Here is a 22,529-nt window from a genome sequence, read left to right on the forward strand (position 1 = left end):
GAACCCTGAGCAGCTCATCTCACCTCATCTCCGGAAACAAAACCACAAGCACCGTTTCGCTGCAAGGGGAACCCAAACAGGCTGGCCACCAGCAGCACCACAACTCGCAGCCAGCTCAGCTCTGCAGCCCAAGTACCGGGCAGCCCAGGAGGGGATACAAATTTATAGAATCATAGAATACCAGGCTGGAAGGGACCTCAAGGATCTTCTGGTCCAACCTTTCTTGGCAAAAAATTCCTTTGACAAGGAGCAGCCAGAGCACACAGGGCCCCACTGTGCACCTTGTGACATCCTGCAATCAACTCATTCCCACGCTGCTCTTAGCCTTCAGGGCACTCGGTGCGGGAATCCACAACAAATAAACCGTTCAGAGCAACAACAAACAGGCAAAACCTAACCACCTTCAGCAGTCAACTCCTACAGAGGGACCCACCCTTTTCAATTCCCACATATACGAAAGATCCAGTCTTGTTTAAAACCTCTTTCTGCAGAAACCTGGTTAAAGGATCATATTTAAGCACGACAGCTCTCAAAAAGCATCTTGTAGCTGTAATCACCAGCTTCTAGAATGATGAATTTCCAGTTTCAATCCAGACAAATGCTTTACTTCCTCATGCATAGTGGTCCATGGTATCCTTAGACAAAGGCAAAACTGTAATTCTCCTCTGTAGTCACTGTAGGCTTCAACTGCTTTGCACATGCAGGTTTGTTTCTGTAGGGTCAATAACACTGATCTGCAGTTTGAGACCTATTATGAACCTATAGTTATTCCACCCAAATTCAGTCTAGACTGTGTCCCTCCAACCAGCTGTCCAGACCCGCTCAAGACTTTAAAAGTGCCAGCACTGGAACTGAGACAGCTCATATGCGATCTTGAACAGCACCTGACCCCATGGCCCGCTGCAAGACTGCTGGTCAGAAAAGCTTCAAAGTTGCACCTGGTACTTTCTGTAAGTCGATGAAAGCAGGGCTAAACTTTAAAGCCTTGAGAAAGGCTTGGCTCTTTCCTGGCAAAACTATGTGCACATCCTAAAGAGCTCTTTGAGCCAACAGATGACTCCCCCTCCCCATCCTCTCTGTAATTATCTGAGACTGGAGTTTATTGGAGCCTGAGATCCCTTGCAAAAAGATGCGGACGGCCTCGGGTTTTGGGAACAAGCACCCACTATGCTGCTAGGACAGTGTGTTATTGTTATCGGAGTGTCTCAACAAAACAGTATTGAGCGGCAAGGATGCCGTTTGGATTAGGTAGAACGACTCAGCTCTCGCACAAGTAGAAGGGAGGGTTTGTCAAAGCTTTACCTCGTGATCAGGGATCTCGGAGGACAGCGTTCTCCCAAGGATGACACCAGTCAAGTATGCCCAGCAGCGAGCTGTGTTGGCAAGGTTGTAGCCTCCTGTCTCCAGCAAGAATTGTGATTTTGGAACGGGAAGAGAGAGGGAGAGACTTTAGTGGAAGGAACAAATTGTGGAGGCGACACACACAGTTTACATGAATTCAGCTTATTTCATCCACTCAAGCTGTACCCAAAAACTGCATTTTGCACCTGCTGGCTACACAAGGGCAGGTCCGAATGACACCGTATGCAAGGGCAGACCTCCCAAACTGAACCCCAGTTACACCCAGCGTGGCACAGGCTAGGCTGCTTCAGCCACCATCTCGAACCCAGCACAAGCCCCCAGCCCCGCGTGCTGGGCTCTCTCCTGGCGACAAGGAGGAGCGTTCAAAGGTAGCAGGGAGAGAAGTGCAAGGGCAGCAGTGGAGACAGGATTCCTGCTTTTTAATGCCAGCCTTCGACCCATAAAGCATAACATACATGCCCAGCCATTCACCGGCGAGCTCTTCAGCACTGTCATGTTTGAGAGGACAAATATGAAGCTCATTAGTACAACTTGCAACTGCTTTACAAGTAAATGAGGTTTCACAGTCAGTATGGTAATGGTCACCTTCGTGGTAATGGTACATGAGCCCACAAGGAGAAATTTTAGCTGAAAGCAATCCTGCAAGAGACTCAGAGGAAGTTTTTTTCCAGCAAAGATGACTAAAATAGTAAGAGAGAAAACCACTTTGAAAAGAGAGGGAGACCATATTTTCCAACGTTCCCTTCTCTTTGGGTTGTTTGTGGGTTGGTGTTTTTTTTTTTTGTTTGTTTTGGTTTTTTGCAAGTATTGACTCATCCCCCAATTTCCACTTCAAATGCTTCCACAAGTTGCAGTAGTGGGACAGTCCTTTGGTATTTTCACGAGTGACAAATAGTTGTGCCTCATTTTTTGACAAAAGTTTTGGGGTTTCTTTCTGCCTGAAAGGTGCCATCCCCAGCATACCCACAGACATGCCATAGCAAGACTGAACACTCATAACCTTTCCAAAACAAAGTGCATTAGGCACATCAAATTTTAGGCTTAACATGCTATACCTGATCTCCCCAGCCTCAAAAAGGACAACAGCTAGAGCTGATACAGCTCCAGGCACAGAGCTGGGGGGCTCTCCCTGGCACACAGTGGCTTTTGTTGTTCTGAAATGCTGTTGCATAAAGCCTGTGCTGTGCTCTCCCCACTGGACAAGCAGATGGTTATGCAGCATGGCAGAGCTAAGCCAACCTTTGCTTTTGCTGGGTACCAGAGCCCTGCCGTACCATGCAGGCAGACAGTCCTTTTCCCAAGCCCCTGCCTGAATCCAAATGAAATCACTCATTGCCAGATGCCTGAGGTCAGTTTGGGAACACAGCGCTCGCTTCTAAAGAGAAGCACTGAAGGGCTGATCAGCAGAGATGGGAATCAGAGGTGCCATTGAGAAGCCAGAGTCAGCTCATCGGGGTCAACATCCTCTGCTCTCCTCCAGAGGAGCCAAGCAGCCTTTAACTCAAGATCTTAGGGTCAGGACTGAGACTTGCACCTGTCGGTATCAAGGATTTCAGGTCTGTGTGAAAACAGCACTGCGCCATAGAGTGCCCTCCGGACGCTGCCCAGCAGCCACCCTGCTAAACTCCAGTCAGTGCCGAGCCCAAGGGCACACACGCGAGGAGGGCCTGCAGGAGGACAAACCCGCTTCCTTGTGAACAGCAGGATGCGCATGCACTCACCTCCTCCCAGGATGAGAGTTGCTAGCTGCCACTGCAGGACATACTTCAGGCACTTGCCCACTCCCTCGGGCGTCATGTTGAAAGAGCACATGGGATCTCCGGCAATGGTGTCTGCACCCAGCTGCAGCACAACCGCGTCTGGGTTGAATGCGGCGTACACCTCCTTCAGCACACTGTGGAGAGGAGAAGCAGCGGGGGTTACTGCAAACATGGCTCAGAAGGATGCTGGTGGCATGGTCCTGGTCCCTCAAATCCACCAATGCCTCTCAAGGTTTCTGCATTCTCTGCTCCCACCCCCCCCATACCAGTTATGCTCCCTCTGCTCCCAGTTAGCCTTCTGCTTCCGCTACTCTCCTGCAGTAAGTTTAGCTCTCAAGGCACTCATCACAAGGCTGATGAAGGCAAAAGCATCACTAAGAACACAGGGGAGGGGAGACATCTAGTCCCGATCAGCTCAGCGGTAGCATCACACCACACATTTACATTGGCCACCCTGAGCGGAAGGGCTGCAAGCCAAATCCAGGGACTTTTCTCCTCTGTAAAAGTCACGGTGAAGAGCAGGGCCTGGCAAAACAATCCTAAACTCTCAGACACCTCTCACCAGGACAGGACAAATAGAGGAAGGCTCTGTCTAGGTTCTTGCTCTCCTCTCTCCCATGTGGCTCTTGAGGCAGAAATACATTTCCCCCAGCTCTAGCAGATGCTGGGGTGCAGCAGGGCCAGTGTCCTGGAGACAGTTTACTAGAAGTATTCTCTCTTGCAGAAGGCAATTGGGCATGTCAGACATTTGGCTTTGCTCCAGGAGATTTTTAGTATTATGAACACCACAAAGGGAATAATCCTGTTCCCAGCACTGTGCTCCAAAGCCCAAAATACAAGGCAAATAATGGAGAAAAACACATTCCTTTCACAACAGTGTTTTTATTTTGCTCAAGTAGAAACAGATGTGATCCCTGGAATAAATGCTTTTGCCTTGGTTAAGGGAACCTAAGCATCGCCAGTTCTTATTTGATATGCAATTAGAAACCACTGTGGTGCCAAACGAGAGAGCTGCTTCCCCGTGACAAAGAGCTTGCATTTACCAGCACTCACCCCAAGAAACTTAGCCAGTCACTGCACCCAGACAAGGAACCCCACTGAGCTCGGTGTGGTCTGCCGAGGCAGATGCCTGCAGGGCTGAGGCCATCAGCTCTACAAGCACCACAAATTCACTACTGAAATACAGGCACCACTGGGAAAAAACTCAACCAGTAATGAGAACAACTCTGGGAAAAAACTCACACACACACACACCCCCCGCAACGAAATATGCGAGCCTGGGGAAAAACAAGATTTCCATTCAGTATGCACATTCACCCCGGGTATGGCAGCACAGCCTGCACATGCCAAGAGCCTGGCCCCAACACCCCAGGTACCCAGCAGGGCCAGGTAGCTGACAGCTACTTGCACCGCTCATGTTTTGACAGCTACCAAGCCATGTTGTCCACACAGCCCCACCAAGCTAAGCAAACTGAGGCATATGGTGAAAATCACAGTGCCAAGGAAAAAGCGGTCAAATCGGCATAAGCTTCCTTCCTGAAGTGGAGCCAAAGTCATCCTCTATTCTGCAGATGTCAAGGACAGGACGGATGAGAGGGGCTTCCACCTCTGCCCAAGGCCCACGTTGTACTACTCTTCCCTGGAGTAAGGAGGACTGAACCAGCTTTCTTCAGACACCGTAAGGCTTCTTGACACTCTCTGCTGCTGGCGAGGGCTTTTGTCACCTGCACTCAGACCTCTGCAAGCACATCTAGCTCCTATGAGGTGTCTCTGGGTCCCTCTTCCTCCATTTCCCTCGGACACGTTTCTCTGCTTTTGCTAGACAGGCAGCTGACACTGGCCAGTTCAAACAGCTCACTTTTTCCCTAGGAAGCTTTACATTCCTCTTGGATCCACCAGAAACGGACAGATGCATGTGAAATAACACGAACAGAGGAAAGTTTATCCCTTGCTAGCAAGGACTGAGGGTCCCCTGCCCCCTCACCCATCTCACAGTGCAAAGACAGCCACTTCCACCAAAATGCAATCAGTATCATGAGTCCTATTATTTCCCCAATGAAACTCACTTCAGGCCAAGGCTTCCTACTCTTTCCTTTCTCAGCAAGGTCTCCCAGCGAGGACAGAGAAGAGTCTTTTAGCCCACCCCTGCAGGTTTTTGCTGGCTGCATGAGGAGTTTTAAACAAAGTTCACTCTCTCCCAGGACTTTTTATTTTTAAAGCACATTGCAGACATTACCTAAATGATAAACATCTCCTTGACACGACAGCATTTGTCTGTAGCTGCTGGGATCTCTGTTAACGCAGAAGGGTAGCTTAGCCTGCTTCTTGCCCCACGCTGTGCTCAGAAACAGAGTAATTCTTTCTGGTGTTTTAGGAAATCAGCAGGAGGACTGCTCTGCAGTCTCAGCCCCATCCAGATGTTGACGGACCCTCACACGCATGCAGGCTACAAGCTTGAGCTGACAATAAAGTCAAACTGACCATACAGCAGCAGGTAGTCCCTTCCACCTATCCTTCCCAGCCCCTTCCTTTTGCTTATGATGGACCTGCTCTGATCCCACAGTGTGCAATTTCAGAGACCTGAACTAGTAGGAAGTTGCTTAGCAGGGTTAGTTTTCTGCTAGGTTAACTCCCTGAACTGGTTCATGGAAAGGAAAAGAGGTGAAAGGAGTGGGCAGCCAAGGATAAGGCAGTGGGAACGGGACTCTCTTCTCCTTCTGGCAGCATCCCTCAGGGAGACCAGCTCAGTCATGCTGTCAGAGCTCCAAGCCCGTCTGGGAACTCCCGATACACCTCCCTGCAACGGCAGGCTAATCCCAGCTAGAAAACTGACTTTGCATCGAGATGCATCATGATCTCTCACCACCTCACAGCTGTGGATGCAGGAACCTCTGACTTGTGACAGCTGGCTCCAGTGGGATGGTATCCCTATCACTGTGGCCAGGGCACGGTGCGGCCAGCAAGGACCGTGCGATCTGGGCTGTGCGCTCATTTGGCACATGTGCAAAGGGGATGTTCTGCCCCCTTTCTGTTCCTGAACTAACAAACAAGTTCAGGGAAGTCTCATGAGCAATGTAGGGCCACGAAGACAAGGTGACCCCAGCGGTTCCTTTCTGGCCCTGGCAGAGCGGTGTGCCAAGGCAGGGCTGCACTGCCTGCCCTTGCAGCGGAGATGAACAGACATTGCCAGTTTTCAGACTTCTCCAAGCTCTTTCTTTCAGCAGTATCCAATTCACTGCCCCCCCAGCCAGTCAGTCCCTGAAGGAAGCAGCTGACTAAGAAGTTGCCTTTTGTTACCCCCAGAGAGGTCAGAAGGACAGCTAAAACAGTCAGCAGCTGACAGGGAGGATGGAAGAGGATGGGCTTCTGCAACTGCTCAAACAAAGCCAGAACGGCAGTCAAAATTTCACAGCCCCAGTGAGATTGCCACTGGAAGAGGACCAGTGCCACACAATGTTTCCTCCCATCAGTGTCAGGAGATGGCCAGCAGCACGGGAAGGAGCTCCCCAAACTGGAGGGCTTTCCTTTACCTGGAAATACAGGCAAGACTGTGACTTACACCTCCAACCTCCAAAAAGCTGCATCCAAACCCCACCAAGCAATCAAGTTACATCTGCTGTCACCTTAGCAGCAACGCATGGGCCTGCCTGCTCCTCCTGCCGACGCTGCAGGCAGACACGACCCAGAGCCACCCAGGGCCCTGCTGCTCTCAGAGCCAGCAAACGCTCCCCACACCAGCTTGCCTCCTGGCTCCTATGGGTCTGCCGCCCTGCTGCTGACTGCCCCGCTTTGTACACGTCCCGGCGAGACCCACGATATGCCAAGGTGATACACCACAAACACCACAAGCCCCGTCCATAAGCTAAAGAAAGCAGCCAGACTAATTCTGTCAACTGGAAAGTAGGTTTGAGCTGAGGGTCATGCCCAAATGCAGTGCACACATAATGCCTGCCAGTGCAGGCACTCAGAAAGCTCCATGATCCAGTCGGTTAAATTGGGCCTTTTCCCCACGTTAAAACTTGGGACCTTTCAAAAGAAAGCAGGGGTCTGGAATTTCAGACTAGTTCCATGCCTACACACCGCTAACACAGCTCCCCTGCAGCACATACAACAACAGGCCAAACAGCATCCAGATTTTGGGTGGGTTTGTTTGGGCTTTTGTGTGGTTTGGGTTTTTTTTTTGGGGGGGTGGGGGGTGGGGAGGGGCGGGTTTGTTTGTTTGTTTGTTTGAACTTTTTTTTAACATTCTGGACAATACTAGAGGACAAATAGCTGATTAGTTATCTCTTTCAGCTATAATTAATTGCAAGCTTATCAAGCAAACTACTACAGCCGTTCAAAATAACTCAGATTTCTCTCTGTCTTTGGAGCAAAGATAATGCTTTTGAATGTCTCTGGATTATTTCTAAGTTTACTTTTTTGCACTTGCAATGTTTCCCACATTTTGCATTTTTTTTTAGTCTTCAAAAGGTTAATATTTAAACTCCAGGTAAAGTTACTGACATGTTTTCAGAACCAATTTCATTCATTGATTTGGGCAGTTTTGGAAGGTGATCAAGCAAATCAGCTCTTCTGGATGCTTACAATTAGCCAGACCCATCATAACGTTCTCTTTTGATGGAGAGACTACCCGAGCAGGCGGGCTCCCAGAGGGCTCTTAGTGGGAACATACCTTGGACACATCTCTGCATGAGCAGAGTATACTGCAGAAATTCAGCATCCAGCTCTGGTGCTGTCACTCTCATGGCATCTCTGAACCTTTTCATCCCTGGCTGCCTTTGTCTTCAAATTTTTAAAGACATCAGATTTTCCAGAAATTAAATAAATAATGTCACACTTTGGCCCCCTTTCCTCACAGCAGCTATTAGTAACAATGTACTTTAATTGGAGCCTGTGTCATTCAACTTCCAAAAACAATAGGCAATTATCTGTGTGCCACACCACCTCGAAAGCAGGATAGGACTTTATCTACTAGAACAAAAGCGATCAAACACAAGCACTGTAATTTATAGAGAGGCAAGTTCAAAGCGCACATGCTCCGAGACACCAAGAGCAAACCTCCTCCCCGTTTATTTATATTGCTGTGCTGCAGCAGACCAGCCTCCACCGAGACTGGGAAGGCAGTTGTCCTCCCTCCACCGAGGGAGGTGAGACTGTTTTGCACAGCGTCTCCCTGGCTGTTTGCTCTGGGAATGCCTGATCTGGCAGTGTCTCAGCACGGAGCAGAGGGCTGCCAAGGAGCAGGTTTCCTCTCACCAGCAGCGGACACAGGAGAAGAATACGAGGAAAGGCTCTGGGCAGCGTGCAGTCAGCCTGCAGAAACCCATGTCGGAGGGAGTCACGCATTCCAGTCTCACCATGGGTTTGGGAGGCACAGGCAATCATCCTCAGAGATCAGCTGGATGAGACACCCAAAGTCACGCACATGACTGTCTCCCAGCCAGGACAGAACTCCTCCTCTTTGCCCAGGAGATCTCAAAATTTCTTTGTAGATACTTTAGTTACATGCAGCTTGGAACCTATGGTTGGCTTTGATGTCCTTCAACTGGGAATGCTTGCAATGGGCTACTCCTGAATGGGCTCCTAACCCCTACTCAGCCCCTAAAGCTGCCCTGCCTTTTGGAAACATGTCCCCCAGCAGGAAGAGGGCTGCTCTACCACCAGCAGTGACAAGCACCAACAAGCTAGCAGGAGGCACGGCCACAGCATGACTGCCCTAGTGGGCTACAGGTCCGGAGAGGTTTCAGCTCTCAGCTGTTAGAGCTGAGAGGTGGATGTGCTACCGTGTCCTACAGCCTGATGTTCCTCTCCCCTTGAAAAGAACAAGCCCCGCAGCCCAGTTTTGACACGGGCAACGGCTTGTGAGGTCCATCACCAACTGAGTGACACAGGGGCCTGCCGGGAGGCAGCTCAATCACCAGCAGACATTTAGCCTTTCATTCTTCCAGTATAAACAAAAGGTGCTTGGAAAACACTTTTAGCTCAGCCCCAAGATCTCCCACAGATGGTCAGGGTTCAGAGCATTTATTTGAAGAAAAAGCATCTAGCCCTAAGTCCACAGCTAAAAAGTACATGTCCCTTCTCTTAAACACACAAGGCTGACCAGTGACAGAGACCCTCCAGCCACCCACAAATGCCTCTGTATATTCAGTTTGCCTAAGGATTCGGACAAAACCTGTGAGACCTCCAAAGATCTGTGTTCACTGTAATCAAAAACTGTAACAGGGGAAGGGGCAAGCCTTAAGGAAGGACTGTAATTAAAAATAGTAAATAAACAAAAATCTGCGCAGTCTCTGTTCTCTAAAATCCCATCCAAGTATGCTGTATCAGAGCAAGAGGGCTTACGTTTCACAGATCTGGTAATATTTCTCATCCTGAATGCCATCTTGAATAGGTACATTCACGCTGTAATAGCGACCTTTCCCCAGGCCCACATCTGTTACATCACCAGTGCCTGAAAAACAGAAACATCCCATGATTAATTACGAGGGAAAGGGGATCAGCAGCAAGAGAAATGTGGGGGATGTCTCAGATGAGAGCAGAGAGCCAGGACCTTTGGCGTGTTTATGGAGAAGTCCACTTGCCACCACCAATAAAGGAGGGGTTGGATGGACTTGGTTCTTGCCCTCTGCCCAATTCTGTCATGCAGCTTTCAAGGGCTGCAGGTGGCCGCCCAGCAGTGGCTCTGCCCAGAGCTTAGTCACAACCAGAAAGGGGGAAATGCCAAACATGTACCTCCCCCCTCTTTCCTTCTCCTGGGTCAACAGGAGAGGCAGCGAGACGCCTCTGCTGGACAGAAGGGATAGGACTTGCCTTTGCTGAGGCCTCGGCAGTGACGCGCGAACCGAATTAGCACAAACCTCACAAGTTCAACTCGCCTGGGAAAAATCCTGGTGAAAACTTGTGCAGAGAAACAGTCATGACTTTCGAGGTGAAACTAAAGGCATCTTCAACTCCTGTCAGAAAAGGGAAGAGAAAAAAGCTTTCATGCATCATTCACATAAATGACAGAGTCTAAACATACAAACAAGCCACTCGATAAACACGGGGCAGCAAGCAGAGCAGGAACAGAACGAATGAAGCAGAAACCCAGATGTGCCTCAATAAATCCATCCTTAATCAACAGAGACCCGAATTCAACTGCAGCAAAGGTCACAACTGAAATGAATTTGGCGGGTCTCATGCTAATCAGTACTGAATGGGTCTTAATACCTCAGGTCAATGCCCACGTTAGCAGCGCTCGCCTGCACTGCTTGGCCTGCAAGGCTGCGGGAGGGAGCTGAGCAGGGATGCCTTGGCCAGAGCTTGGCTCTGATTAGAACCAGAGCTACTGGGAGCTCTCGCTTTTTCTCAGCGCTGCTGTGGTTCAACACGCCTTTTCTTTTCCTTAAAGACATATTAAAATAGTGGGGGTGGGGAGGGAAAAAGAAGTAACAGGAAACGTAACAGAAACCAAATGTGGGGGGAAAACTGAGCAAAATGAAACACACCATAAAATTTAGGAGAGCAGGAAATGTTAAATGGTGTTGAAATAATGTCCCTGAAGGAGAGAGCCGTTTCAGCAAGGCCAGCTCTGGCTTTAGTTTTATAGTGTCAAGCCTTCTTTCAAAAGCACCGTTTACTACTGACTGCTTCCCTCTTGCACTGGTGGCATTAAACAATTAAACACTGTCAGCAGCTGTTCTGCCAGGATGGGAGACAAGGGACTGGGGGAAGTTCTTGCTGGCAGAGGGGATTACTGGAATGGGAACACGCTGTTTGTTGCTTTAGGTATAAGACTGCTGCCCAGACCCTCAAGAGAGGTCTGATGAGCGGCACAGGACTAACCCACAAAGCAGGACAAGGCAGAAAGGGACTGAGGGAACTCGACTGCACTGAAAGCCATGGCTGTTGCAGCTGGTAAAGCCCTACTGCCCCAACAGGCCTTCACTTCTCCCATTCCTCCCCCTGAGTCTGTGCGGATGTGCTGTTTGCAGCCTGCGCTGGGCCTTACCATCCCCATGATGCAAATCCAAATCGATATAAAGGACACGGTCAAATTTCTGGCGCAGCCGCAGGATCCCCAAGACAGCGTCGTTCAGGTAACAGAAGCCAGAAGCTTCATCTCTGTGAAAACAATCTCCGTGAGGTCGAACATCACTAAAGCAATCACCACTAATTTCGGCATTGTCACTTTTGCTTTGCAAGTCTCCACCTTGCAGGGGCACAGAGGAGGATGAAGAGCCCTACCAAGGCCCAGCAGCAACCAAGGGATGGGTCAGGAGCAGCTCAAAGCATGGCTGGGAAGCACAGGGAACATGACTGCTTGTGCCAATCGCTTCTCAACCCTGGGCTTGCTGGCAGCTGGTAAAGCATCAGTCGGCCCTGCTGCAGAGAGGCCCTGACCCCTGGGGGGCTTGGCAGGGTACCTGTTTCACTGTTGCACAAACAGAACATTAGCTTTCTGCATCTGAGATATTTTAAAGAAGTTCAGAGCCACTCGACTCAAACCCAGTCTCCGCTGTACCTCCTCTCCCTCTGCGGCAAGAGGATGGGCCCCTGGACAGTCCTGCTTGGCCATTTTCCTGCGAGTGCTGGATAGGCACAGGCAGGCAGCTACTCCATCCCTGCTGTCTGGGTCACAGCTCCCAGGAAGGTCCTGGCAGTAAAAGGCTGGTCCAAGGCAGTCACAACACTGCTGCTCTGTTCCAAAGTCTCGGGGTATGAAGGTTAAGCCTCTCCCGAAAGCAACGTTCTCCCTTCCTCCCCAGGAAAATGCAAACAGGATGCCCCACGTGCAGTCCCTCACAACACAACTCCCAGGTTCAGCCAGAAGAGAGCCCCAGAAGCTAAACAGAGGACAGATGTTGCATGGAAAGATTTATCCCGGACGTACATCAGAGGGCATCTTCCATATTGCTGGCATCAAAGGAACAACAAAGTTTCTTAATACCTACTCCAGACTCGCTTCGAAGTCAAGTCCCCATCACCACTTGGCACTAGCCCATATGCACTCTTAGGTCAGCCCTGGATAGCTGATTTAAACCAAAGCTTTATAGTTTGCAACAGGAGTGTCCAAACCCCTCTTCCCCAGGCTCAGATGACTCCAGGATCTAAGATGGGCCTCTTGGAAATACTTCTTGACTTTCAGCCACAGCACTCAGCTCATTTCCCCTGACACTCCCCTGCTTAGCAAACAGCTGGAAACAGGGAGGAGCAAGCACGGGATGGCAGAACTGCACTTGCTCTCACTCCCTGCAAATGTCACGGAGCACAGATGCTTCCCAGTGACTCTCTTCATTTACAGTGATGCTGAGAACTGGGATGTTAGCAGGTATCCTGGGAATCTTCCTTAATTGTGATTACACACCGTACTCCTCCCCTCCTTCCCAGCCTGCAAGGAAGCAAAGTGAACTATGTCATGTCTCGGGCACTCTCTCCATGCTGTAACACACAATCTCTTCCAAACTCGAGGCCGAGCAGAGCTGGACACTGGCTTGGACAGAGGCTGACCAGAGTCAGAGCTGCAGCTCAGGGCCAGCACTTGGGATTTCCCCCACCCCCCGCGCAGATCCACGCAGCAGAGCTCGGACTGTCACTGCTGGAAGGGAGGGCAGGGCTGGGTCAAGAAAAGGCACTGACTCAGCATCTCGCCCTCTGCCCCAAAGGCATCCCAGTGAACTGGGAGCTTCAAAAGCCCCAGGTGACAGTGATTACCATTCCTACCTTTACGACCTTGGAAAGTAACTAAGCTACCAGACAGCAGGTCTTTTTTGACAAAAGGACATGTATTTTTCTAGGATGCAGCTCCTAGCACCAGGCACCTGCAGTTGGGCGTGACACCCAACTGGTCTGGCTGGACCTTCACGCTGGCTTGGCACCTACCACAGATGCTGCCTACCCTGCAGCATCCCATGCCACCTCACTGGGGTGACTGGGAAGGCTCCTTTGGGATCAGTAAGTATTAAATGCCTTTTTTAAACAGACTGTTTGCTTCCCAGAACTGTACTAATAGCACAATAGTGGCAGCAACACTGCTAAGATTTCTTCCGTTACAGACATTTTATAAACCACGCAATCAAGATAAAAGACAACAGAAGATTTTTAAAAAGCCATCCCTCCTGCAAAGAGCAAGAGGGCTCAGCTCAGCCAAGCTGAACTCTCTCCTTTCTCAGCAAGCCGTAGCTGAACCCATATTCAGCAAGGTGCTGACCAGGAAAAGGGTCCTGATGAGACCTTGCCATCACTGGAGTTTGCACACCACTGTTACACCTCCAGAGTTTCTCTGCCAGGTCAGAAAAGTCACTGGAGCAAGAAGAGAAACCTGTGCGCTCATGTACAAGTTGTTAGGGTTAGACACATGGTTCGTGCTAATTTCTGGGGCTCCCCAGAGAAACAGAATGGCACTGCAAAGGCCAGTTAGCTGGGGACAAGGAAGGGTGCTGTCTTGTCTGCATTTGCAGACAGGCCTCATGTTTTGGGAGATGGGGAACGACGAGTTAAAATAAAACATACATCCATGGAAAATGGGGAAGCCATGGAAACAAATTATTTTAGCACTACAGAATCACAGGATTCAGGGATGAAATTTTTACTACTTCTCCTGTTGTTCTGGAAGATCACTGTTGACATTACAGCTCAGAGCAAACAGCCACCCACAGAGCATGGGCAAAACCAGAGGTGAGTCCTGCGCTGTTTCAAACCTCTTATTAAGAAACCAAAAAAGCCACACAAAATTATTTGGACAACATGTTGCCATGTTCCCATTCTCTTCCAAGTTGGGAGCGATGCCAATCGTTTGCCTCTCCATAGCCCTTCTCTACAGACTTTGCAAAATCAATTCTCACTTGAACTCCCAAAGATAACCAAGTACCAATGGATGGCAGGACACCTCTGAATATATCTGCCCCAGACCCGCACTGCAGTCCATGATAGCACCAGGACTGGGCAGGAACCAGCCTACTCTCAGGCCTCTGCCCTACACTCTGCTTCTTCCTTATCTACCTCCTGCCTTCCCTCACACCTTGCTCTCTCTTCCAGCTGGATCACTGCACCCTGAGGGTTCGCAGGGAAGCTGGGGGCTAGGAGGCGGGGTTCAGACACCAGGTGAGAAAACACAAGGGAAGAGATTGTTTTCTTACTTCTTTGCATGATGCCACCCTCCAGGCCAGTTAATTGCTACCTTGCACTTGCCATCCAGCAGGCACTGGGCTGCAGTGATGGTGGCTCCTCCCACGGCTGCCGCATACTCAAAGATCCCTTCAGTAGCCGGACAGTCATAACCTGCAGGTAAGAGTCTGTGCGTCAGACACAACAGGTCTTTTCCTCTGGGGGAAGCACATTTTCTTTGTTTTGAGCTCTCTCTCTTTAACCGTGGCTCTAACTTTCCGTTCCAGGTGCAATGAAAAAGCCACGGCACAAAACCCTCACAGCAGGTATCAGATTTGGACTCACACAGCAGATTCAGGGGGTGTAAGTAGGAAAAAAATTGTATTGGGTTTGCGTGGCAAGGTTCTTGTAGTGGGGGGACTGCAGGGGTGGCTTCTGTGAGAAGAGCTGCACCCATGTTGGACAGAGACGGCTCCAAGACAGACCCGCTGCTGGCCAAGGCTGAGCCCATCAGCAATGCTGGTGGCACCCACCGCTGTGATAGCATATTGAAAAAAGCGTAAAAAATGCTGTGCAGCAGCTAGGAGAGAGGAGTGAGAATATGTGCAGACACCAAGGTCAGTGCAGAAGGAGGGGGAGGAGGTGCTCCAGGAGCCAGAGCAGAGATTCCCCTGCAGCCTGTGGTGAAGACCATGGTGAGGCAGGCTGTGCCCCTGCAGCCCATGGAGGTCCACGGTGGAGCAGAGATCCACCTGCAGCCCGTGGAGGACCCCATGCCGGAGCAGGGGGATGCCCAAAGGAGGCTGTGGCTCCGTGGGAAGCCCACGCTAGAGCAGGCTCCTGGCAGGACCTGTGGACCCATGGAGACTGGAGCCCACGCTGGAGCCATCTGTTCCTGAAGGACTGCACCCCGTGGAAGGGACCCACACTGGAGCAGTTCGTGAAGAACTGTAGCCTGTGGGAAGGACTCATGTTGGAGGCGTTCATGGAGGACTGCCTCCTGTGGGAGGGACCCCATGCTGGAGCAGGGGAAGAACGTAAGGAGGAAGGAGTGGCAGAGACAACATTTGATGAACTGACCACAACCACCATTCCCCATCCCCTTGCACCGCTCACTGGGGAGGAAGGTAGAAGAGCTGGGAGTGAAGTTGAGTTTGGGAAGAAGGGTGGATGAGAAGAAAGGTGATTTTAGTTTTGTTTTCAATTCTCACTATCCTACTCTGTTACTAATTGGCAACAAATTGAATTAATTTCCCTAAGTCGAGTCTGCTTTGCCTGTGATGGTAACTGGTGAGTGATCTCCCTGTCCTTATTTCGACCATGAACTTCTCCATCGTATTTTCTCCCCTACCTTATTGAGGAGCAGGAGAGAGCGAGCATCTTGGTGGGCACCTGGTGGCCAGCCAAGGCTAACCCACCCCGAAAATCAATAATCAAAATGTTTCCTTGCACTCAGATCATTCACAGATGGGTCTTGAGCCAACTTCTGATATGTGTGCCTGACCAGCCCGACCTACTGGTCCCTCATACCAATCTCACAAAACTACTCTCAGTTCTCTGGCTACTCTACTAGGAAAGCCCTGACAGGGTCACTGATGTTTCTCCCCCTTAAAAACAGACATCCACAAAGGAGACAGGCCTAGGTACGCTGTAGGTCTATAGTTAGAATAGGATCTTCACCTATTCCTACAGCAGCCTCCCTGGAGCTGTTCCCCAGCAAGGCGTGACCCCAGGGCTGCTCCTCTGCCTGCAGACAGATCAGCTTCAGAAATATAAAGGTCAGATCTCAGGGAGACTCACAAGATAAGCACAGAATCTGCACCACTGCCTCAGTGCTGGGTCACTCCTGTTCCTGAGACTAAGAGAGTACCCACAGCCACCTTGCCTGCTTTAACTACTGCATTGCTCAGGTTCTCTTAAGTCCAGGCAGGCAAGAGCCCTCGGCTCAAGATGTAAGCAAAGTCACCAGGCAAACAGCAGCTGCTCTGGTCCCTGGCTGTAGCTTCAGGCCGTTGTTCACACACGCCCTCCACCACAACAGGCTTGCAGCAGCTAGTCTCAGCTTTGTTCCAAGGACAGCATGCCAGGGCCTTCTGTCCTGCCCGAGATCCTCAAAGCAGCAGCAAAAGGCAGTGGCTCCCGGTATGCAAGGGACAGGCTGAGCTGCACCAAGCAGCAGCCTGAGGCTGACAGTACCCTCTGCTGGCAACAGTGGAAACGCCAGCCTGACAGGTGACTGCTGGCTGACGGGGTTCAGCAACACCCCATCAAAGAGTGTTTCCCTCCACAAACAGCCCAGCAGCCCACCTAAGCTCACCCCTCTGTCTAACCTCAGCTCCAGCAAAAAGCATCCTGGACCCGATACCCAGTTAATCTCTCGCTGAAGATACGCATCCTTACCCAGTCCATACTCCACGGACTCTGGATGGTCATCATCCCCCTCCTCGCTGACCTTCTGCAGGTGCTGCAGGTAGGCGTCTGTGTGGAAGCTCGCCATCTCCTCCATGGAGGCCACTTTTGGCTTGACTATCCTAGGCAGAGAGGAGGAAGGGAGTGCGTCAGGACAAGAGGCTCCGGGGTTCAGCTGGAACACCCAGCTTTAACCTCCTCAGACTAGGAGCCTTTTTTTGGCAGTTGCTGTTGAAAAAGCAAACAAGACTCCGCCTCCTCTTGCAGCGGACTGTCAGTTTGAGTGAGAAAGCTGCCCAGCTGAGCTGGAGTAGGCCTTTCCCCCAGCTTGGCACTGTCTGCTGTTCTCACCCCAACAAGGAGTATCTGCAGGTGCTGCCTGCATTAACCTTTCCATTTTACTTCAAGTTTTTTTTCCCTTCTCTCTGCGTTCTCCCAGTTTGAGCAACCTCCAGCAGATCCAACGTTCTGGTTACACACAGAGGAAATAACAGAGTGAAAACGCCCAGGCCCAGCCCAGTGCTGCAGCAGGACACCAGCCTGCTGGGTCAAGAGCTGAGCAGCACCTCTTACATGCTCTTAACTCTGCTTGTGTTCAAAGCAGAGACTGTCTCCGTTCTCAGTAACTCGCTTATCACCTTTCCCAGGTTTGGGGTGCTTTGCAATCTGCCTAAATCAATCTTGAGACACGTTGAAGCACTCTCCAAACCTCAGACTCTGGGGGCGCATGCTGGCAACGCAGCACAGCTCCATGGCTACTGGAAGAATGCAAGAAGCTCCCAGCTCTGCGCTAGCCCAGGTGCTGGGCACTTCTCACCCCATGCCAGGGCAAACAGCCCCTTGGGTCTGCCTCTGTAATGGTACCTGCAGCCGTTTCCCAAGCATACTCTACCAAAACGACCAGAAAGAAAAAAATCTTTTCTAAAAAGTCCCAACAGGACTTTCTGGCCCCACTGAACAGGAGCGTGGGATTTTTTTTTTTAAATATTTTATGAGATGCTATATAAGAGAGGCTGAGCTAAGCCTTTCTTTCCCTTCATATCCCCCAGTGTCAAGAGCCTAATGGAGCAGGAGGGCTCTCACTGTTCTGCCTCAGACCTCGTCTTGTCTTCTCTCCTGAACAGCACCAAGACCTCAGAAAAAGTCTCCCAAATCAATGACAACACAGCAGAACAACGTGGTCCCTCTCAGCACCAGCACTGGCCAGTGGTTTCAGAGCAGTGCCACCAACGATGGCTTCTACACCATCGCTTCTGCTCAGAGCCATGAGAGCAAAGGGTGACAGTGTGCTCTACAGAGAAAGCACAAGGCAATTTGTACTCCATCGGATCAGGAAGGGTAACCACAAATTACACCTGCCGTAACTGCCATAATCTTGTCCATTTAGCAAAACAAGCAGACTTTCCTTAGATCCTAGAAATACACACTGCCTGGGCTCCTATAATCACGCTGCCAGCAGGGACAGTATAAGACCTGCAGTTACTCAGTATCTTCCAAACCTTAGCAGAAAAGAAAACATTCTCTTCACAGAAAACGGGAGCACTTACTTCATCTGGTCAAGTAAGGAATACGCTTCAATCAACGAATGCACCATACTGGCCTAAAGAAAGAAGAACGAGACCGTGAGAGCAGCTCTCGTGCCCGTGACAGAAGCACGGCAACCGGGGGCTAAACGACTTGCAGCGAAGGGGTAACCGCGGCTCCTGGCGGCAGCACCGCTACACGGACGCCGGCCCGAGCGGGGGCCGGGACAGGGCCTCCCCCGCGGCGGGCGCGCGGCGCGGCGGGGCGGGGGGGGGGAGCGCGGGGACAGCAGCGCACCGCTGCGCGGGGGGGGGGGGGGGGGAAGGGCCGCCCGCGTGCCCCGGCACCCGCGTGCCGCGGCCACCCGCTCCCGCCCTGCCAGAGGCGGTGTGAGGGGGGCGGGCCCTCCCCCTGCCCAGGGCCGGAGGTGCCCCCCGCCGCTGCCCCTTCCCCCACGCTCCCCGTACCCTCCCGCTGTCCCAGGTGCCGGCAGCCTCCCCAAAGCCCCCGGACCTGCCCGCAGCCTCCCTAGGGGCTCCTCCGACCCCCGGCCTCACCACTGCGCTCCCCACGCCGGGTTCCCGCAGGGCCCGTCACCCGTCACCCGCCCCCCCCCCGCCACCCGTCACCCGCCCCCCCCGCCTCGCAGCCCCCGGCGCGGCGCTGACCCGCTTGGGCACTTTGCAGAGGGAGTCGCAGAGGGCCACGTACTCCGGGCTGTACACGTAGACCGGCGGCGCCGCCGCCATCAGGGCCGCCACGCCGGGCCGCCCGGCACTGCCGCCCGCCCGGGGCACGCCGGGACGGGCAGCTCCCGCCCCGCCCCGCCCCGCCCCAAGGCACGCCGGGAGCTGTAGTCCCTCCCTCCCCCGCGGCCCGCCCCCCTCCCCCGCAGGGCCGGGCCCCGCCGCCCCCGCCCAGCCCAGCCCAGCCCAGCCCGGCCGCGCGAGCAGAACAGGCCGCGCGCTCGCGTTAGAGGCTTTTTATTGGGGCCGCAGCCCGCGCAGGTCGGGCGGGGGGCTTTCCTCAGAAAGGCAGGAGAGGAAATAGAAAGGTTAAGGAGCAGCAGGGAGTCTGAGAAAGGGCGGCTGGTGGAACCAAGCTCTGCCCTCCCCGGGACAGAATCAGGGACAGCCACCAGAAAACAACCCGAGATCAAGGGGATCGCGCGCCCTCCCGCCGCCAGGCTGAAGGCAGTAGATTAAAGGAAAGGAGTGAACGGAGGCAAGCCCTCGCCTGGGCGGCAGGCAAACCCCCTCCTTGCCCACCTCGCCTTTCCAGGGGCCCCTGTACCACAGGCACGAGGCTCTGGACATGGGAGGCCAGTCAAGGGGCGATGTGGATGACGGTCCACCTACATCAGAGTCGTTGCCAGGGTCAGAAAGGCACCCCTATATCACAGCCACCTCCATGAGGAAGAAAAGACAGGTTATAGTTGTATGCAGCTCCCTTCTGAGGGGAACAGAGGGTCCAATATGCCGGGCAGACCCTCCTCTTAGGGAAGTCTGCTGCCTCCCTGGGGCCTGGGTGAAGGACATCACTTGGAAACCTCCCAGCCTGGTACAGCCCTCGGACTATTACCCATTACTGCTCTTCCACATGGTGACGCCACAACGCGTAGTCCAAGGGCCACCAAAAGAGACTCCAGGGCCTTGGGACGGTTGGTAAAGGAAGCTGGAGCACAGGTTGTTTTTTCTTCTGTCCTTCCAGTTGCAGGCAGTGACATTGGAAGAAACAGACGGGCCCAGTCTATTAATACATGGCCCCATGGCTGGTGTCACTGCCACAATTTTGCGTTTTTCAATAAAGGGATGGCCTACATGGCACCAGGCTTGCTGGCATCCGATGGGATTCACCTTTCTCAAAAGGGGAAGAGGGTCTTTGTTCATGAGCTAGCAGGGCTTACTGACAGAGCTTCAAACTAGGCTTGAAGGGGGAGTGAGACAATAACAGGCTTGCCCATGGCAAGCTGTGGGATGACACGCCAAGGTTAGAGGGATAGGGTGCTAGCGAGGGCCCTCAGCCTGTTGCTCTGAGACATGCTGGGCACACTGGAGCACACTTGTAAGTCTTACAGAGATGAGCCAGGGGCTCCTGAGGTAACAGGAGCCAAGAAGGAAACACCAGTGAAATACCTCAAAGGAACTAAGGAGTGTTCCTCTGAGAAGGTGACGCAGCCAACAGCCCAGCTGAAGTGCCTCTACACCAATGCATGCAGCATGGGCAACAGACAGGAGGAGCTGGAAGCCACCATGCTGCTAGAAAGCTATGACCTAGTTGCCATTACTGAAACTTGGTGGGACGAATCCCATGCCTGGAGGGTGGCTATCGATGGCAACCAGCTGTTCAGAAAGGACAGGCAAGGAAGGAGGGGCAGAGGCATTGCCCTCTACATCAAGAAAGGGATAGAGCGTGAAGAGCTGTCTCTGAAGAACAGCCACAAGCAGGATGAAAGCTTATGGGTAAGAATCAAGAGACCGAGGCAACAAAGGGAACCTTGTGGCTGGTGTTTACTACAGACCACCCGATGAAGCGGAGCCTATTGACGAAGCCTTCGTACTCCAGCAACAGGAGGCATTGCGCTCACAGGCTCTCAACCTGCTGGGAGGCTTCAACCACCCCAACATCTGCTGGAAAAGTAGCACAGTAAGCTATAGGCAATCCAGGAGACTCCTGGAATGCATTGAGAATAACTTCTTAAGCCAGGTAATAGATAGCCCTACCAGAGGGGATGCGATACTGGACCTGTTGGTCACCAACACAAGTGAGCTAATCGGTGACATCAACATTGGAGGCAGCCTGGATTGCAGTGATCATGCACTGGTGGAGTTCACAGTCCTGAGGGATACGGGTCAGGTGAAGAGTAAAGTCAGGATCCTGAATTTTTTGAAAGCAAACTTGCAGCTGTTCAAGGAGTTAGTCAATAGGACCCCCTGGGAAACTGCCCTGAGGGACAAGGGGGCAGAACAGAGCTGGCAGATCTTTAAGGACACTTTCCATAGAGCACAAGAGCTCTTGATCCCCAGGTGTAAGAAACCAGGAAAGGAAGGCAAGAGACCAGCATGGCTGAGTCAAGACCTGCTGGTCAAACTAAAGAGCAAGAAGGAAATGCACAGGCAGTGGAAGCAGGGAAGAATATAGGGACACTGCCTGGTCGTGGGCAGGGGTTGTGGGATGGGGTCAGGAAGGCCAAGGCACAGCTGGAGCTGAACTTGGCAAGGGATGCAAAGAATAATAAAAAGGGCTTCTACAGGTATGTCAGCCAGAAAAGGAAGGTCAAAGAAAGCGTACACCCCTGATGAGCAAGATGGGCAAACTGGTAACAACGGACGAGGACAAGGCTGAGGTACTCAACAACTTTTTTGCTTCAGTCTTCACTGGCAACCTCTCTTCCCCCACCCCTCAAGTGGATGGACCACAAGGCAGGGAACTGGGGGAGCGAAGTCCCTTCTGCTGTAAGACAAGCTCAGGTTCGAGACCACCTGAGGAACATGAATGTACATAAGTCTATGGGATCCGAGTTCCAAGGGAACTGGCTGCTGTAGCTGCCAAGCCACTCTCCATGATATTTGAAAAGTCATGGCAGTCAGGTGAAGACCCTGGCAACTGGAAGAAGGGAGACATTGCACCCATTTTTTAAAAGGTTAGAAAGGAGGATGCCGGGAACTACTGACCTGTCAGCCTGACCTCTGTGCATGGGAAGATCATGGAACAGATCCTCCTAGAAGCTATGCTAAGGCACATGGAGGACAGGGAGGTGATTCAACATAGCCAGCATAGCTTCACCAAGGGGAAGTCCTGCCTGGCCAACCTAATGGCCTTCTATGATGGAGTGACTATATCAGTGGACAAGGGAAGAGCTACAGATATCATCTATCTGGACTTCTGTAAGGCCTCTGACACAGTCCCCCACAACATCCTTCTCTCTAAATTGGGGAAAAGATGGATTTGATGGATGGACTGTTTGGTGGATGAGAAATTGGCTGGATGGTCACATCCAGAGGGTGGTGGTCAACAGCTCAATGTCCAGATGGAGATCGGTGAGAAGTGGTGTCCCTCAGGGGTCTGTATTTGGACCAGTACTGTTTAGTATCTTCATCAGTGACATAGACAGTGGGATCAAGTGCACCCTCAGCAAATTTGCAGATGACACCAAGCTGAGTGGTGCAGCTGATATGCTTGAGGGAAGGGATGCCATCCAGGGGGACCGTGACATGCTCAAGAAGTAGGCCCATGTGAACCTCATGAGGTTCAACAAGGCCAAGAGCAGGGTCCTGCACCTGGGCTGGGGCAACCCCCAGTATCAGTACAGGCTGGGGGATGAAGGGATGGAAAGCAGCCCTGCAGAGGAGGACTTGGGGGTACTGGTGGATGAAAAGCTGGCCA

General features: G+C 52.0%; 1 protein-coding gene across 13 annotated transcripts in view; it reads right to left on the minus strand.

Annotated features, from left to right (window-relative positions):
- Positions 1 to 19,541, minus strand: part of HDAC8 (histone deacetylase 8) — a 31,605-nt gene extending 12,064 nt beyond the window's left edge. For 3 of the 13 annotated variants that reach the window (XR_015702469.1, XM_087748169.1, XM_087748168.1), the window contains exons 1-9: positions 18,812 to 18,955; positions 18,167 to 18,219; positions 16,611 to 16,741; positions 14,243 to 14,384; positions 11,116 to 11,228; positions 10,001 to 10,078; positions 9,468 to 9,576; positions 3,084 to 3,256; positions 1,303 to 1,401 (exon numbers count right to left, since the gene is read on the minus strand). Coding sequence is in view for 12 of the 13 variants with exons in the window: in XM_087748169.1 (XP_087604295.1) it covers positions 1,310 to 1,401; positions 3,084 to 3,256; positions 9,468 to 9,576; positions 10,001 to 10,078; positions 11,116 to 11,228; positions 14,243 to 14,384; positions 16,611 to 16,741; positions 18,167 to 18,219; positions 18,812 to 18,892 (972 nt within the window). In the remaining variant the exon portion in view is untranslated. Of the gene's footprint in view, positions 1 to 1,302; positions 1,402 to 1,428; positions 2,897 to 3,083; positions 3,257 to 9,467; positions 9,577 to 10,000; positions 10,079 to 11,115; positions 11,229 to 11,351; positions 12,421 to 14,238; positions 14,385 to 16,610; positions 16,742 to 18,166; positions 18,220 to 18,811; positions 18,956 to 19,411 lie in introns of those variants that run through there. The other 10 variants (XM_087748167.1, XM_087748166.1, XM_087748164.1 and 7 more) reach the window with 8 other exon arrangements.
- Positions 19,542 to 22,529: the final 2,988 nt, after the last annotated feature.

The sequence above is a fragment of the Nipponia nippon genome, unplaced genomic scaffold (genome assembly GCF_047370975.1).
Source record: "Nipponia nippon isolate SJK-2023a ecotype South Korea unplaced genomic scaffold, ASM4737097v1 scaffold_12, whole genome shotgun sequence".
Taxonomy (NCBI): domain Eukaryota; kingdom Metazoa; phylum Chordata; class Aves; order Pelecaniformes; family Threskiornithidae; genus Nipponia; species Nipponia nippon.